The following is a 16,695-nucleotide window of genomic DNA, read 5'->3' on the forward strand; positions in this document are numbered from 1 at the left end:
AATCAATGATACCAATGAAGCACTGGACATCACTGAGGTGCTATCTGATGCCCGGAACCAAGTCAATGTAATGACAAGGGAAAAACCAAGGCCAGGTATCCATCCACATACAGCTGTTTCGGGGTGTTGCCCCTCATCAGTGTAAAGCAGGATTCTGGCTAGGTGGGTGCAATGCCTAATAAAGCAGTGAATGCTCAATGCAGTGAAATCCTAGGTGCACTGCCCCTGTGGAGCCTCATTGAAAAGTCTCAAAACACAGGACTAGCCAGATATCCCTCCGGGAAGGACCCAGCCAAGGGACGGCTCCTGTAAGGAAACCACCAAAACCTACTAGGAATTGCTCCCACCTAGCCAGAATCCTGTTCCACACTGATGAGGGGCAACACCCTGAAACAGCTGTATGTGGATGGTTCCCTGGCCTTGGTTTTTCCCTTGTCATTACATTGACTTATAGGGCCACTTAATATGGTGGTTTTGGTGGTTTCACTACAGGAGCTGCCCCTTGGCTGGGTCCTTCCCGGAGGGATATCTGGTTAGTCCTGTGTTTTGAGACTCTTCAATGAGGCTCCACGGGCTCCTCTTTTGCATATTCATTCAGGTGCATTGCCAGGGAGCAATACACCTAGGATTTCACTGCATTGAGAGCCTTCACTAGCAGCCGGCAGTGTTATCGTTTGGTTGGTCTCCCTGAGATCAGCGATCTGTTTCTCAAATGTACCTTTCAGACTGCTGAAACACATGGCCATCACAGCAGCACTGTATACTACCACCAGAGAAACCACTATATGCGCTGGGAAAGCGAGAACACGGAAGTTTAGAAAACTCTTCTTTTATCAACACAAAAAAACTGATTGGAAAAAAACACCAACAAACTTTTCCAGAGACATAAAGAAAGCCTATCTAAGAGTAATGGCTCATGAATAATGCACCGCGCTCTTTGAGATTGTAATGAGGCCCCAACACATCACCGCGGTGTCTACAGAGCTTACAGGGTACAGAGCGATGTGCACACCGCCATCTCAGGAAACAGCAATCTCATTACGAGACATTCTCAGTCCTGTAAGCATGCTGGGGTACAGTCCTATGTATTTGGGGTACAGTCCTGTGCAGCCTATATATGTGGGGTACAGTCCTGTGCAGCCTATATATGTGGGGTACAGTCCTGTGCAGCCTATATATGTGGGGTACAGTCCTGTGCAGCCTATATATGTGGGGTACAGTCCTGTGCAACCTATATCTGTGGGGTACAGTCCTGTGCAGCCTATATCTGTGGGGTACAGTCCTGTGCAGCCTATATATGTGGGGTACAGTCTTGTGCAGCCTATATCTGTGGGGTACAGTCCTGTGCAGCCTATATATGTGGGGTACAGTCCTGTGCAGTCTATATATGTGGGGTACAGTCCTGTGCAGCCTATATCTGTGGGGTACAGTCCTGGGCAGCCTATATATGTGGGGTACAGTCTTGTGCAGCCTATATCTGTGGGGTACAGTCCTATATATGTGGGGTACAGTCCTGTGCAGCCTATATCTGTGGGGTACAGTCCTGTGCAGCCTATATATGTGGGGCACAGTCCTGTGCAGCCTATATATGTGGGGTACAGTCCTGTGCAGCCTATATATGTGGGGCACAGTCTTGTGCAGCCTATATATGTGGGGTACAGTCCTGTGCAGCCTATATATGTGGGGTACAGTCCTGTGCAGCCTATATATGTGGGGTACAGTCTTGTGCAGCCTATATCTGTGGGGTACAGTCCTGTGCAGCCTATATATGTGGGGTACAGTCCTGTGCAGTCTATATATGTGGGGTACAGTCCTGTGCAGCCTATATCTGTGGGGTACAGTCCTGGGCAGCCTATATATGTGGGGTACAGTCTTGTGCAGCCTATATCTGTGGGGTACAGTCCTATATATGTGGGGTACAGTCCTGTGCAGCCTATATCTGTGGGGTACAGTCCTGTGCAGCCTATATATGTGGGGCACAGTCCTGTGCAGCCTATATATGTGGGGTACAGTCCTGTGCAGCCTATATATGTGGGGCACAGTCTTGTGCAGCCTATATATGTGGGGTACAGTCCTGTGCAGCCTATATATGTGGGGTACAGTCCTGTGCAGCCTATATATGTGGGGTACAGTCTTGTGCAGCCTATATATGTGGGGCACAGTCTTGTGCAGCCTATATATGTGGGGTACAGACCTGTGCAGCCTATATCTGTGGGGTGTAGTGGTAATACAGCTCACACAGTGTGGTGCAGTGCTGGTTTAGTCTTCATCTGCTGGAGGGGTTCACCTGTAATATGCATTCGGCTGCTTCACGCTGCTCTTATTTCCACAGACCACAGATAATGTATGTGAAGACAGACGAGGGTCTCAGCGGGTTAAATGGCTCCTGACATTGTTGTTTTCTCTTCGAGTCAATCTATTCAACAGCGACTAGTACACATGACTGTCCTCAGCAGAAACTGAATTTATTTTCACAACAGGGTTTGAGTAAAGAAGGCGACTGCAGAAAGTGACGGCCACTTAGACAAAGTGACAGGACAATGAAGAAGAAACCACAAGAAACGGGGTTCATTGCTGGAACGTAGATGAGAATGCAGACTATTACTTCAGATACAACAGGATGATGATGATGATGATGGTGGAGACAACCCAACCACACAGCTGGTGAGGCTACATCATCACATAACCATGAAAATGTATCAGGAATTCTGGGCAGAAACCGCAACATCTGCCTAAACTACATAACTCAGAGCAAGTAACATAAGCGGCGATGATGATATCACTTTACCTTGTGAACTTCTGAAGCTTGGAGGAAGACTCCGGGACAAACATGGGAATAGTCTTTTTATGTCTGAAAAAAAAAAAAGAAAATAATAATGAAAAACAATGAAACTGAAAAAGGGTGCACAGAATATAAATGTTAGCACTAAGGGTGTATGTGTGCAAACTTCAGAGCTGCACTCACTATTCTGCTGGTGGGGTCACTGTGTACATACATTACATTACTGATCCTGAGTTACATCTTGTATTATACTCCAGAGCTGCACTCACTATTCTGCTGGTGGGGCCACTGTATACATACATTACATTACTTATCCTATACTGATCCCGAGTTACATCCTGTATATTACTCCAGAGCTGCACTCACTATTCTGCTGGTCACTGTGTAAATACCTTACATTACTGACCCTGTACTAATCCTGAGTTATATTATGTATTACACTCCAGAGCTGCACTCACTATTCTGCTGATTTGCAACATCCATTATAAGCAGAAATAACAGCCCAGATAAGACCAGGCCCTGCTGTAAGTAACAGGGTTTTATGAGGTCGCTGTCCCGTCTTGGTCAGTGATTGGCTGAGCAGCCTATCACTTCAGAGACTGGCCCTGAAGTTCCAGCGGCGGCTGCGGGGACTGGGCAGAGGCCAGGAAGATACCGGGGACCGGGCAGAAGCAATGGAGAGCATGGACAGGTATGTATAAACTATTATTTTCTTTACACATTCATCAGCCTTCGGCGTAGTTGGGGGCTGGTGATTTTTAGGCAGGACCATAAGGCACGATCAGCCGATGGTTATTGTCTATATTACATGGAGCGATAACCTGCTGGACTATCCTGATTTGGCAGATCGTCGCTCTGTGTAGTAGGGCCCTTACACCATGCCTGTCTTGTATACACGGTGTTATGCACTAAATAAGAATAATGTAGAATCGTCCTTCCCTCCGGAGCTGAGCTCCCGATTCCTCACGTCAGCCACTTTCGTGCGCTCTTGTATGGTTATTATCCGCTTCATTATAAATCTGCATATTGCAGATCCAGAGAAATGTCATTTGCAGCATGTAATGTGAAGCTTCTCGCTCAGCGGCGTCTCCTTCCAGAAGGTCAGCAGAGTGTAAGCTGCTGAACGAGAGGAAAGTCACGCTCTGGGGTCAGCACGGAGGATGAGACTGATGGGGGAATCCATGGGTTACAGAGGGTCCTCTATCTATTGGAAGCAAAAATCCTGCTCTGTCCGGTCATGGTACATCGGTGCGCTCCATTACTGTCAATAGGAGAGACAGGGGTCAGCCATGTTGGATTTCACCATGTCCAACGCGGCTTTCTGTTCTATTTTTGCTTGAACTATAAGCAAACTCGGAGTTAAGACGAGTACTCCAGCAAAAAGTGCCAGAGATTTGTAATTTACTTCCAGTACTTCTCAGCTGCTGTATGTCCCGCAGAAAGTGGTGTATTTTTTCAAGTCTGGAGAGCAGGAGAGAAGTTTTCTATGGGGATTTGCTGCTGCTCTGGACAGTTCCTGACATGGACAGAGGTGGCAGCAGAGAGCACTGTGTCAGACTAGAAAGAAAACAACATTTCCTGAAGGACATACAGAAGCTGATAGAATAATAGAAGTAAATTACAAATCTGTATAACTTTCTGGCTCCAGTTGATTTGAAAGAAAGAAAAAAAAAAAGATGGTGCTGAACAACCCCTTCAATTTCCAAGGCTACAGAATAAGTAAGTTTGGTTGTAGCACAGAGTTTTGCCTCCGGAGCTGTGCTCTTCAGTCATCATCTCTCTTCTCATGCGTAGACAGTGATCGGCACAAGCAGTAAATCCACCATATTAAGCGCACCTACCTGTGCCGGTTATGATTCATCGGCAGTGTCACAGCCGTATACTGGAGCTTTGGGAAGTAATCCCGTATATCAATGTGTGTGATCTGAAGGCTCCAGACTTAGAAATGACAGTGACTCAGTCTTCTTCCTCCTACTCCTATCCTGAAATGTATTGTTAACCCAGGTCCTACAATTCTCTTAAAAGGCATCTCCACCCACATCCTATTTATAGATGAAAGCCATTAAGAAGGCACTTACCTGCCTGGGGTAACGGGGAGGTGAACCGCTCCATAGCCCCTTACTACATCGTTCCCAAAGACGTCCGGTCCGTAGACGCTGACTACGATCTGGGGCCCTAAAACACAGAAATCAAAATAATTTAATACAAATTTTCTTGCACCAGTTGATTTTATAGAAATTTTTATTTTGGTGAACTACCCCTTTAAAACAACTCAAAATCCCCCCCCCCCCCCCCAAACCACTTGTACCTTCAGATAGCTGCTTTTAATCCAAGATCTGTCCTGGAGTCCGTTCTTCAGGTGATGCAGTTATTGTCCTAAAAACAACTTTTAAACTTGCAGCCCTGTGTCAAATTGGCTAGGCCTAGAGTGTCTATGCCCAAGCCTTGCACCACTTCTCCTCCCCCCCCCCCTCATCATCATTAGGAACACCCAAGGCAGGATTTCTCCTATTCATCACTTGTCTGCACACTGCACATGGGCTGGATTGTTAAGGCACAGTGCAGTGTTTAGACAAGTGGTGATTAGGAGAAATCCTGGCCAGAGGCATTCCTAATAATTAGGAGGGCGGGGAGGAGGGACGGATGGGCGGTGCAGGCCTAGGACACAGACAATCTAGGCCACACCAATTTGACACAGGGTTGCAAGTTTTTTTTTTTTTTTATGTTTTTTTAGAACAATAATTGCATCACCTGCTGAACAGACCCCAGGACGGATCTTGGATTAAAATCAGCTATCTGAAGGTACAAGCGGTTTGGGGAGGTCAGATTTTGGGTACATAGTCGCAATGTGATACTGTCGTGGCCAAGATCACAACTGGCGGCCTGTCAGAGCATGCTGGGAGTTGTCGTTTTGAAACTGCTAGAGAGCTTTGGCTGTCCAGGCATGATGGGAATTGTAGTTTTGCAACAGCTGAAGGGCCGAAGGTTCCCCATCCCTGCTCTAGGTATATAGAGAATTAGTAAGTCTGCCTCAATATCAGTGAGGAGTTGATGGCTACAGAAGAGACAACAAGGCATTTGACATGTTTAATATGTAGTCAGTAAACTCGAGCAGCGGGGGGCATCTACGAGGAAATGCGCCCTGATGCAAATGCACCTTTGTTCGGTGAGGAGGCAGCGGCCTGGTAAAGCCTCAGCAGGAACTGAAGCAGTGAATGGAGATAAAGAAGAACAAGGACTGGTACTGAACATCAGAGTTTCCGGCCCTGAAGAAGAAGCTGGGACATGAAAGAAAAGGACGTGCGACCTCTCAGGATGGCTCTGCATACAATCAATAGTCAAGAGGCTTCACATGTAACCGGGCCGCAACAGAGAGAGACCCCAGGGAAGGACGGCTGCCTCCCCTGATGAATATAGGCATGCTTTGCATCTATGAGGGATGGGGGCTGTGATGGATCTCATCAAAGCTGATTTATAAAGTGGGAGAAGGGAATTGTGACATTAGCATAAAGCACATGCGCCACTCTGATCTCCGTCAACAGGAATTAGGGCAGACCCTCCTGCGCCAGGCAAGACCCCCCCAATGGGCTATAAAAGACATCACCCGTCACGTCTTGTTCCCTCACTCTGTATATGACTAGAAACAATAGGTTACGCTAGTTGTGGATATCAGTATAAGAAAAAAATGACCTAACAGGCAATGACAATATGAGCAACACATGATACCAGGGCAGGGCCACTCCGCTTCCACTGCTGGGCACATCCGACTGATGACATCCGTACTGATATCCTGTTTGTCCTGACCCACTGACTCCTGGATTAGACTCCATTATAAGTTTGTGAACCAGACTGATGTATGTCTCCTCATCTGTTAGGGTGTCTCCTAGGTTCCATCTTATACACTTCTATTCTATCTGGACTCTGGGTTGCATGTTGGCAGTGTAACCTTTGTAGCGCCCCCTTCTGATTGATAACAGCTGCAGGTATGTCCACCAGAGTCTTCATGGATTTTATCACACACTTCAAAACATTGTGACTACAATCTCTGTACATTGCTGCAGAACAGGTTGGAGCTATATAAATAAAGGGAGAATATTGTGGTGTTGTACTGTGAAGATCTACAGTGGCCGGACAGCGAAATATGGAGAGAAGAGATGCTACTTCACCTCATGTCAGTCACCATTCTATCTATTTATTGCTAAAGGAAACTTTCAAAAAATCCTGGCTCATTTAAGCCCGCCCTGCTGAAACCACACCCACTGCAGACTGCTGACCCCTACGACCTGGAAGTTTTTAAGGTAAATAACTAAACGCAAATCTAAAAAGCAGCAACAAAGGAGGAGGTCCAGGGACACAAAAAGCTGGAGGAAATTACTAAGGAAAAGGGACAGATTACAAATGATTCTCTATTCCAGGGATGGGAAACCTTTGGCCCGTCAGCTGTTGCAAAACTACAATTCCCATCATGCCTGGACAGCCAAAGCTTCGCTTTGGCTGTCCAGACATGATGGGAATTGTAGTTTTGCAACAGCTGGAGGGCTGAAGGCTTCCCATCCCTGCTCTATTCCAATAATAAAAAGCTGTCTCTTTAACTGTTGGAGAACTACAATTCCCAGAAGTTGTAGTTTTGCAATAGCTGGAGAGCCTGAGGTTGAAGCACTATAATGATTATATATTACTACGCTGTTTTACTGTTTCCATTTTTGTGTGATTTTTATCTATAAAAAAAGTATTCCTTACCATTGCATTATAAATAACTAGAAAGGGAAAGCCTAGGATTGAGCACCACCTGGTGGTAGAATGTCGGCATGACAAGGTTTCACACAATCCTCAAGGTCACCTGGCCCATTCACTGGAAAGGTTGGATTATAATAGCAATCATATTGTTATCCAACTTTTCCATCAACGATTTCAAGTAAAAAATGATGCAATATTAGCATATTAGAGAATAATCTCTAGAGAATAGTTCTATGGAAGTACTTACAGCCATACGGGTTGGTGCTTTTAAATGTTATCTCAATAGGGAAGTTCCACACAATGCTTCGGTTCGCAGTTCGGTTCTTAGAAGCGATTTGGGATATTCCTTCTTCCACCCCCTAAAGAATGATAAAAGATGAACTACTGAAATGGAGGATTACATCACATCCATGGCTGTATATAATGATCAGAGACGTCAGACATCACAACAGCGCAATTCCATCAGAAGATGTGGTGTGAGCCACCAAATGTGAGCAGCCGGCAGATATTATTTTATCTCTGCAGTTGAGTCATCACTCAGCTTTCCCAGATCCCTGAATGACACATTTCCCTGATTATGTAGCCATAGACTACAGTATTGATGTGTAACTGGGCAGATTTGCATGGAGGGTCCTCGCATAGATCATGTGACCGATGAACACATGGGACGCTCTTTCTTACAGAAAATAATTTCAATGGGCCAGCTTTGGGTGTGTGTGAATAAAGTCATGGTTGTTGCACCTTATTGCTGTGTTGCACTCTTGAGTGTTTTGCAATTACAGTCCTTTACTTTGTAATATAACTTTATTAAAATAAATGTATAGGGTTTTTTTATCTATCATTCAACTTCCATTTAGCGGCAGCAGTAAGGGGTGACACCGGACCCTCTGCTGCCACCAACATTTCTGTCGGGAACTGCAGTACATTTGCTTTAAGTTTTTCACATGGCTAGAAGAGCGCCAAGGTGGGACAACCGCTGCTGCGGTCCTGTTTTTTTTTTGTTTATTACAGGGCCGTCCCCACGCACGCTGCCATTCCCAGGCATCGGTGGTCAGGAAGCCAAGAACAGCCAAGTTGGCGATGTTATGCAGTTTAAAGGGGTTATCCAGCAATACAAAAACATGGCCACTTTTCCCCCCTACTGTTGACTCCAGTTTGGGGGGGGGGGGGGGGTGAAACTTAGTTCCTTTGAAGTAAATGAAGCTTAATTGCAAACTGCAGCTGAACTGGAGACAACAGTAGGGGGAAAAGTGGCCATGTTTTTGTAGCGCTGGATAACTCCCATTGACGCTATCATAAATTATGCATCTATATGCTACATTGTTTCTGTAATGCCCAAGTTATAGTAACAGTATACTGTAGCTCGCACGGCTATGCTGTGTCTGCAATTCCCATCAACCCCTACAGAAACTAGATAGATGTGTAACATAGTAGCTTTGGCTGTTCTGGCTCCCAGACCACCCAGAAAGAAGGTGGTGGTGGGACCCACATCAATTTCTTGTATATCCTGTGGATATGCTGTAAATATCCCAATGGGAATACCCCTTTTATTCTGAGGGCTGGTCTATAATCTGATTATACTTAAAGGGGGAGATTTATCAAACATGGTGTAAAGTGAAACTGGCTCAGTTGCCCCTAGCAACCAATCAGATTCCACCTTTCATTTTCCAAAGAGTCTGTGAGGAATGAAAGGTGGAATCTGATTGGTTGCTAGGGGCAACTGAGCCAGTTTCACTTTACACCATGGTTGCTAAATCTCCCACAAAATGTCTAATCTAGGATCTGAAATTAATTTAGGGTCTAAATCTTTTTTCTTTCTTTTTCTCTGATCTGGGGTCTGAAATAACGTTGTCTGGTCTGCCGCCCTTTTAATACTGCAATGTAAGGCAGTGTGACGGCAACCAATCAGAGCTCATTTTCTTAAATCATGAACCTAACCTATAGGTAGGTATGGACTTTTGTGTGCGGTCAGCATGGGGGCCACACCTGAAGATCCCATTGATTCTAATAGAAGCTTCAGGGTGTAACTATGTAAAAGTGGGACTTTTCTTACATACAGTTCCCAGTCTTAAAGGAGAAGTCTGGCCTCAGCAAACTTCTGACAGACTGAAGAGGCAGGGGAGAAAATAACAATCATGTACTGCTTACCTCTCCCGGTGCCCACGATTCAGCGCCTGACCGGCTCCAGGACCCCGCCAGAAGGCATTTTTCCTCGAGTTGTGATGACGTCCTGACAGGGAAAATGCCTGTCCTGACTGATGGACTGGCCGCTCAGCCAATCAGAGACTGCAGGAGCATCCCGCCCCAGTCACTGACTGGCTAAGCAGGCAGTCTACCAGCTGGGATGTAAAGTTGGCTCTGCTGGATATCCCAAAGCCCAGCGGGGCCCTGTAGCGGCAATCTGGTGCTGGAGAGGCGAGTTAGTATTGTTTGTAATGTTCCCTGCCTGCCCTGAGATTTGAAGGAATATGCCTGTGGCCAGACTTGTCCTTTAATAACGAGATATTTAAAGGAAATGTACCATTAGGAACATCGCCGTACATGGGAACCGGGCCGAGGTTCAAAAAAAGGACCGTGCTGGCGACGTTACATACATGGGTAATATTTCCCGGCGTCATTTCATTATAAATCAGTTTAAATCTTCACAGTACAGTACTGACACAGCTGCGCAGCTGTGTCAGTACAGTGACGCAAACTGTCCGTTCCGTTGCACATCGTCCATAGTTACATGTGTAAATGTAGACATGCCCTACGATTACATCAAGAATGAAACACGTGTAACATGGACGGATTTTGATCAGAATTTTAGGCACAATAGTTATGCTGTGTGTGAACTCCGCCTTATGGTGACGGCCAAGATAGGAGGGTTCCGCGGGGTACTTACAGAGGTGGGGGCCCAGTCGTGTCCGTACACAAAGCAGTACTTGCAGTAGAGATCATCAAACTCTGGGAACTGGAGGAAAAGAAAGAGAAATGTGAGGAAAGAAGAGTGCGAGGAGCATGGCCGGAGGAGAGAAGAAGCCCCTCACTAAGACTCACAACTATCTTATGGCGGACCCCGGGGACCATGCTGGCCCTGGTTATGGGGGTCTCCGGTGATGATGAAGATTCAAGGCGCACACCTTATCCACCATAGTGTATTATACAGGATGACCAACACAACGTTCACCGCCTGCTAATCCGGCTAGTGCAGGCGGCCATATTACCAGCATTTCCAGACTATCAGATGCCGGATGATCCCCCTTTAAGCTTGTCGCCCATAGCAACCAATCAACATGCAGCTTTCATTCTCTCAATACAGTTTACAATACACTCCTGCTCCCCATCTGTTGCAAAACTACAACTCCCATCATGCCCTGACAGCCGAAGCTAAAGCTTCGGCTTTCAGGCATGATGGGAGTTGTAGTTTTGCAACAGCTGGGGGGCTGAAGGGTCCCCATTGCTGGTTAAGAGAATGAACAGTGCCGGACTATTAGGCATTGATCAGGAATTCCGGACTACTGGGTGAAGGACTGGGCTTTCTCTTATTATGGGTCAGTATACAGAGGACGGGTCTCGCGATACTACTAGGCCTCACCTCCGCGCTCTCAATCTGTCCATTCACGTTCAGGAGAAAGACGCTCGGATTAGAAGCCATAGCCGGCGCCGTGACCGGAGACCCGGGCGAAAAAGGCCGGAGAAGGATTCAAGCACGGAAAGTAACGGCGATAATGCAGACTGCGGGGCGTTGCTAAGGGACGCGCCGACCATAACAACAAGAAACTACGGCGAGCGGGAGGGTCAGAACTCCTAAAGCGTTTAGCAGTCACAGAGGAGGACGGCGGATTACTGATAGCTATACATTGTAGGATAGACGTGAGGAGAGTGATAGTGTGCAGTGTGCCGCTACTCTGTATAGCAGAGCTGGTTACACAATGATATGGCGGGATGTATACTGGTGGTATAGGGAGAGTTGCCATTGAGTCTATATTGTAAGCTGATTCTTGACTCCACCAAATACCTTCAGCTTAGGTGAGAAGGAGGAGGGGATGAGGGGCTGCTGGGATAGCCTGTATCCACAGCCCAATGAGCTTTATTCTGGTATATGAGGTCATTATAGGCAGAGACCCAGTCACATGCTGCATTATACTCCAGAGCTGCACTCACTGTGTGTGTGTCTATAATATGCTGGGGGTCCTATACTGGGGTCTAAAATATGCTGGGGGTCCTATACTGGGGTCTAAAATATGCTGGGGGTCTGATACTGGGATATATAATATGCTGAGGGTCTGATACTGGGATATATAATATGCTGGGGGTCTTACACTGGGGTCAGTAATATACTGGGATATATAATATGCTGGGGGTCTTATACTGGGACCAGTAATATGCTGGGGGTCTTTTAGTGGGGCCTGTAATATGCTGGGGGTCTAATACTGGGGTCTATAATATGCTGGGGGTCTAATACTGGGGTCTATAATATGCTGGGGGTCTAATACTGGGGTCTATAATATGCTGGAGGACTTATACTGGGACCAGTAATATGCTGTGGGTCTTATACTGCGACCAGTAATATGCTGGGGTCTATAATATGCTGAGGGTCTTATACTGGGGTCAGTAATATACTGGGATATATAATATGCTGGGGGTCTAATACTGGGGTCTATAATATGCTGGAGGTCTTATACTGCGACCAGTAATATGCTGGGGGTCTAATAGTGGGGGCTGTAATATGCTGGAGGTCTAATAGTGGGCGCTGTAATATGCTGGTGGTCTGATACTGGGACCAGTAATCAGGGCTGTGGAGTCGGAGTTGGAGCTAGTTTTGGCTGGAGTCAGAGTCGGAGTTGGAGTCAGAAAAAAAATGTACTGACTCAGACTCCAGCTTTTAAAAAAAATCTTTAAAAAATTGGAGAATTGAATTTTGATATGAATTTTACAAGTTTTGCTCATGAATATATATTTTGAGCAACATTCTGATAGGACACTGGCCCTATTACATAAGGGTGGTCGGGGAATATATCAGTAATAGGACACTGGCCCTATTACATGAGGGTGGTCGGGGAATATATCAGTAATAGGACACTGGCCCTATTACATAAGGGGGGTCGGGGAATATATCAGTAATAGGACACTGGCCCTATTACATGAGGGGGGTCGGGGAATATATCAGTAATAGGACACTGGCCCTATTACATGAGGGGGGTCGGGGAATATATCAGTAATAGGACACTGGCCCTATTACATAAGGGTGGTCGGGGAATATATCAGTAATAGGACACTGGCCCTATTACATAAGGGTGGTCGGGGATATATATGAGTAATAGGACACTGGCCCTATTACATAAGGGGGGTCGGGGAATATATCAGTAATAGGACAATGGCCCTATTACATAAGGGGGGTCGGGGAATATATCAGTAATAGGACACTGGCCCTATTACATAAGGGGGGTCGGGGAATATATCAGTAATAGGACACTGGCCCTATTACATAAGGGTGGTCGGGGAATATATCAGTAATAGGACACTGGCCCTATTACATAAGGGTGGTCGGGGAATATCAGTAATAGGACACTGGCCCTATTACATAAGGGTGGTCGGGGAATATATCAGTAATAGGACACTGGCCCTATTACATAAGGGGGGTCGGGGAATATATCAGTAATAGGACACTGGCCCTATTACATTAGGGTGGTCGGGGAATATATCAGTAATAGGACACTGGCCCTATTACATAAGGGTGGTCGGGGAATATATCAGTAATAGGACACTGGCCCTATTACATAAGAGGGGTCATGGAAAAGTTGTCGGTCACTATTTGGCAGTTTGTTTCTGAGCTGGAAGAGTCCATTGTGTGGGGGGAGATCTGTGCTGTTCTCTTCCTGGATGCTGGATGACTGTATATGAGCAGCAGTGTAATATGGAGATATCCTGTGTAATATAGAGGAGGAGGAGAAGACATAAGTAGTGTAGCAGTAACCTCTGTCCTCAGTGTGTTTTCTCTCTGGGAGAAGATTGTGTGTTTTTCTTCAGTGTTCTATGGCTGCAGTAGGCTGTGTGTGTACTATGACTACAGCAGGCTGTGTGTGCTATAGCTGCAGCTGTGTGTGTGTGTGCTATAGCTGCAGAAGGCTGTGTGTGTGTGCTATAGCTGTAGTAGGCTGTGTGTATGTGTGCTATGACTACAGCAGGCTGTGTGTGTGCTATGGCCGCAGCAGGCTGTGTGTATGTGTGCTATGGCTGCAGTAGGCTGTGTGTATGTGTGCTATGACTGCAGTAGGCTGTGTGTATGTGTGCTATGACTACAGCAGGCTGTGTGTGTGTGCTATGGCTGCAGTAAGCTGTGTGTATGTGTGCTATGACTAGAACAGGCTGTGTGTGCACACTATGGCTGCAGCAAGCTGTGTGTATGTGTGCTATGGCTGCAGCAAGCTGTGTGTGTGTGTGTGTGCTATGGCCGCAGCAGGCTGTGTGTGTGTGCTATGGCTGCAGCAGGCTGTGTGTGTGTGTGCTATGACTACAGCAGGCTGTGTGTGCACACTATGGCTGCAGCAGGCTGTGTGTGGTGTGTGCTATGGCTGAAGCAGGCTGTGTGTGTGCTATGGCTGAAGCAGGCTGTGTGTGTGCTATGGCCGCAGCAGGCTGTGTGTGTGCGCTATGGCTGCAGCAGGCTGTGTGTGTGTGCGTGCTTTTGCGTGCCCCCACAGTGACCCTTCTCTATATCACTATGTGTGACCCCTCTCTATATCACTATGTGTGACCCCTCTCTATATCACTATGTGTGACCCCTCTCTATATCACTATGTGTGACCCCCTGTATATCACTATGGCTGACCTCTATATTACAGGTATCTGGCAGTGTTAGCAGTGTTTCTTAGTGTATGGTGAATATTTAGTTAGAAACATAGAAGATTGTCAGCAGGAAAAGACCACCTGCTCCATCTAGTCTAGTTCTGAGTTGTTCAGGACATGGAGGCTGGAGACTGGCTGCATCCACTGCACACACAGGAGAAGCTTACTTTGTATGTTTCAGAAGTCGCCCCAGGATCATGTAGGACATTAGGAAGAAGCTGCTGAGCCAGTGTGATAAATAACTCCCCTGGTATATGACTGGCCATTTATGAAGGAGCAGGAGTCGGAGTCGGTCCTAATAAAATTCAGGAGTCGGAGTTGGAGTCGGTCCTGATAAAATTCAGGAGTCGGAGTTGGAGTCGGAGCTGTGGCTTACCGACTCCACAGCCCTGCCAGTAATATGCTGGGGGTCTAATAGTGTGGCCTGTAATATGCTAGGGGTCTAATAGTGTGGTATATAATGTAATATACTGGGGGTCCTATACTGGGGTCTATAATATACTGGGGGTCTGATACTGGGATGTATAATATGCTAGGGGGTCTGATACTGGGACCAGTAATATGCTGGGGGTCTAATAATGGGACCTGTAATATGCTGGGATTCTGATACTGGGGCAAGTACTATGCTGGGCAGTGGCGTAGCTACAGGGGTCGCAACGGTCGCAGTTGCGACCCGGCCCGCCAGCCAGGGGGGCCCGGCTGGGCCCCCCATGCCACCTTGCTGTGACCCCGAAGCTCCTTGCAGTGGCGTAGCTACCACGGTCGCGGCGGCCGCTACCAAGGGGGGGCCCGTGAGGCCCCCCCTTGCCACTGCACTGGTCCCCTCCCACTCCCTCTTGTGACCGCAAGCAATGTTTTGCCTGCGATCACAAGAGGCGGCTGGGACGGGCCGGCTGACGTGCGGGGCTGGGAGCATCAGGTAGGCAAAAAGACAGATCCAGCGAAGCTCCGCCCCCTCCGCGGGAAGCCCCGCCCCGCCCCCACCGCGAGAAGCCGCCAGCGCGCGTGACTAGAAGACTAGAGGAACCATTCAGGTGAGTAAAGATTTTTTTGTTTTAAAGGACATGATGGGGGTGTAGTGGTATGAGGATGGAACAAGGGGATGATGGGGGGTGTAGTGGTATGATGATGATGGAACAAGAGGATGATGGGGGGTATAGTGGTATGAGGATGGAACAAGAGGATGATGGGGGTGTAGTGGTATGATGATGATGGAACAAGAGGATGATGGGGGGTGTAGTGGTATGGTGGTGGAACAAGAGGATGATGGGGGGTGTAGTGGTATGGTGGTGGAACAAGAGGATGATGGGGGTGTAGTGGTATGATGAAGGAACAAGAGGATGACGGGGGTGTAGTGGTATGATGATGAGGGTGTAGTGGTATGATGATGATGGAACAAGAGGATGATGGGGGTGTAGTGGTATGATGATGGAACAAGAGGATGATGAGGGGTGTAGTGGTATGATGGAACAATAGGATGATGGGGGGTGTAGTGGTATGATGATGGGGGTGTAGTGGTATGATGATGATGAAACAAGAGGATGATGGGGGTGTAGTGGTATGATGATGATGAAACAAGAGGATGATGGGGGTGTAGTGGTATGATGATGGAACAAGAGGATGATGAGGGGTGTAGTGGTATGATGATGGGGGTGTAGTGGTATGATGATGGAACAAGAGGATGATGAGGGGTGTAGTGGTATGATGATGATGGAACAAGAGGATGATGGGGGTGTAGTGGTATGATGATGAAACAAGAGGATGATGGGGGTGTAGTGGTATGAGGATGGAACAAGAGGATGATGGGGGGTGTAGTGGTATGAGGATGGAACAAGAGGATGATGGGGGGTATAGTGGTATGAGGATGGAACAAGAGGATGATGGGGGTGTAGTGGTATGATGATGATGGAACAAGAGGATGATGGGGGGTGTAGTGGTATGGTGGTGGAACAAGAGGATGATGGGGGGTGTAGTGGTATGGTGGTGGAACAAGAGGATGATGGGGGGTGTAGTGGTATGGTGGTGGAACAAGAGGATGATGGGGGTGTAGTGGTATGATGAAGGAACAAGAGGATGACGGGGGTGTAGTGGTATGATGATGAGGGTGTAGTGGTATGATGATGATGGAACAAGAGGATGATGGGGGTGTAGTGGTATGATAATGGAACAAGAGGATGATGAGGGGTGTAGTGGTATGATGGAACAATAGGATGATGGGGGGTGTAGTGGTATGATGATGGGGGTGTAGTGGTATGATGATGATGAAACAAGAGGATGATGGGGGTGTAGTGGTATGATGATGATGAAACAAGAGGATGATGGGGGTGTAGTGGTATGATGATGGA

At 47.1% G+C, this 16,695-nt stretch overlaps 1 protein-coding gene across 4 annotated transcripts in view; it reads right to left on the minus strand.

The window, feature by feature from the left end:
- Nucleotides 1-11,279, minus strand: part of B9D1 (B9 domain containing 1) — a 67,147-nt gene extending 55,868 nt beyond the window's left edge. For 2 of the 4 annotated variants that reach the window (XR_011364467.1, XM_069982129.1), the window contains exons 1-5: nucleotides 11,097-11,278; nucleotides 10,404-10,472; nucleotides 7,767-7,878; nucleotides 4,861-4,957; nucleotides 2,789-2,851 (exon numbers count right to left, since the gene is read on the minus strand). Coding sequence is in view for 3 of the 4 variants with exons in the window: in XM_069982129.1 (XP_069838230.1) it covers nucleotides 2,789-2,851; nucleotides 4,861-4,957; nucleotides 7,767-7,878; nucleotides 10,404-10,472; nucleotides 11,097-11,156 (401 nt within the window). In the remaining variant the exon portion in view is untranslated. Of the gene's footprint in view, nucleotides 1-2,788; nucleotides 2,852-4,860; nucleotides 4,958-7,766; nucleotides 7,879-10,403; nucleotides 10,473-11,096 lie in introns of all 4 variants that reach the window. The other 2 variants (XM_069982128.1, XM_069982127.1) reach the window with 2 other exon arrangements.
- Nucleotides 11,280-16,695: the final 5,416 nt, after the last annotated feature.

The sequence above is a fragment of the Dendropsophus ebraccatus genome, chromosome 9, assembly GCF_027789765.1.
Source record: "Dendropsophus ebraccatus isolate aDenEbr1 chromosome 9, aDenEbr1.pat, whole genome shotgun sequence".
Taxonomy (NCBI): Eukaryota; Metazoa; Chordata; class Amphibia; order Anura; family Hylidae; genus Dendropsophus; species Dendropsophus ebraccatus.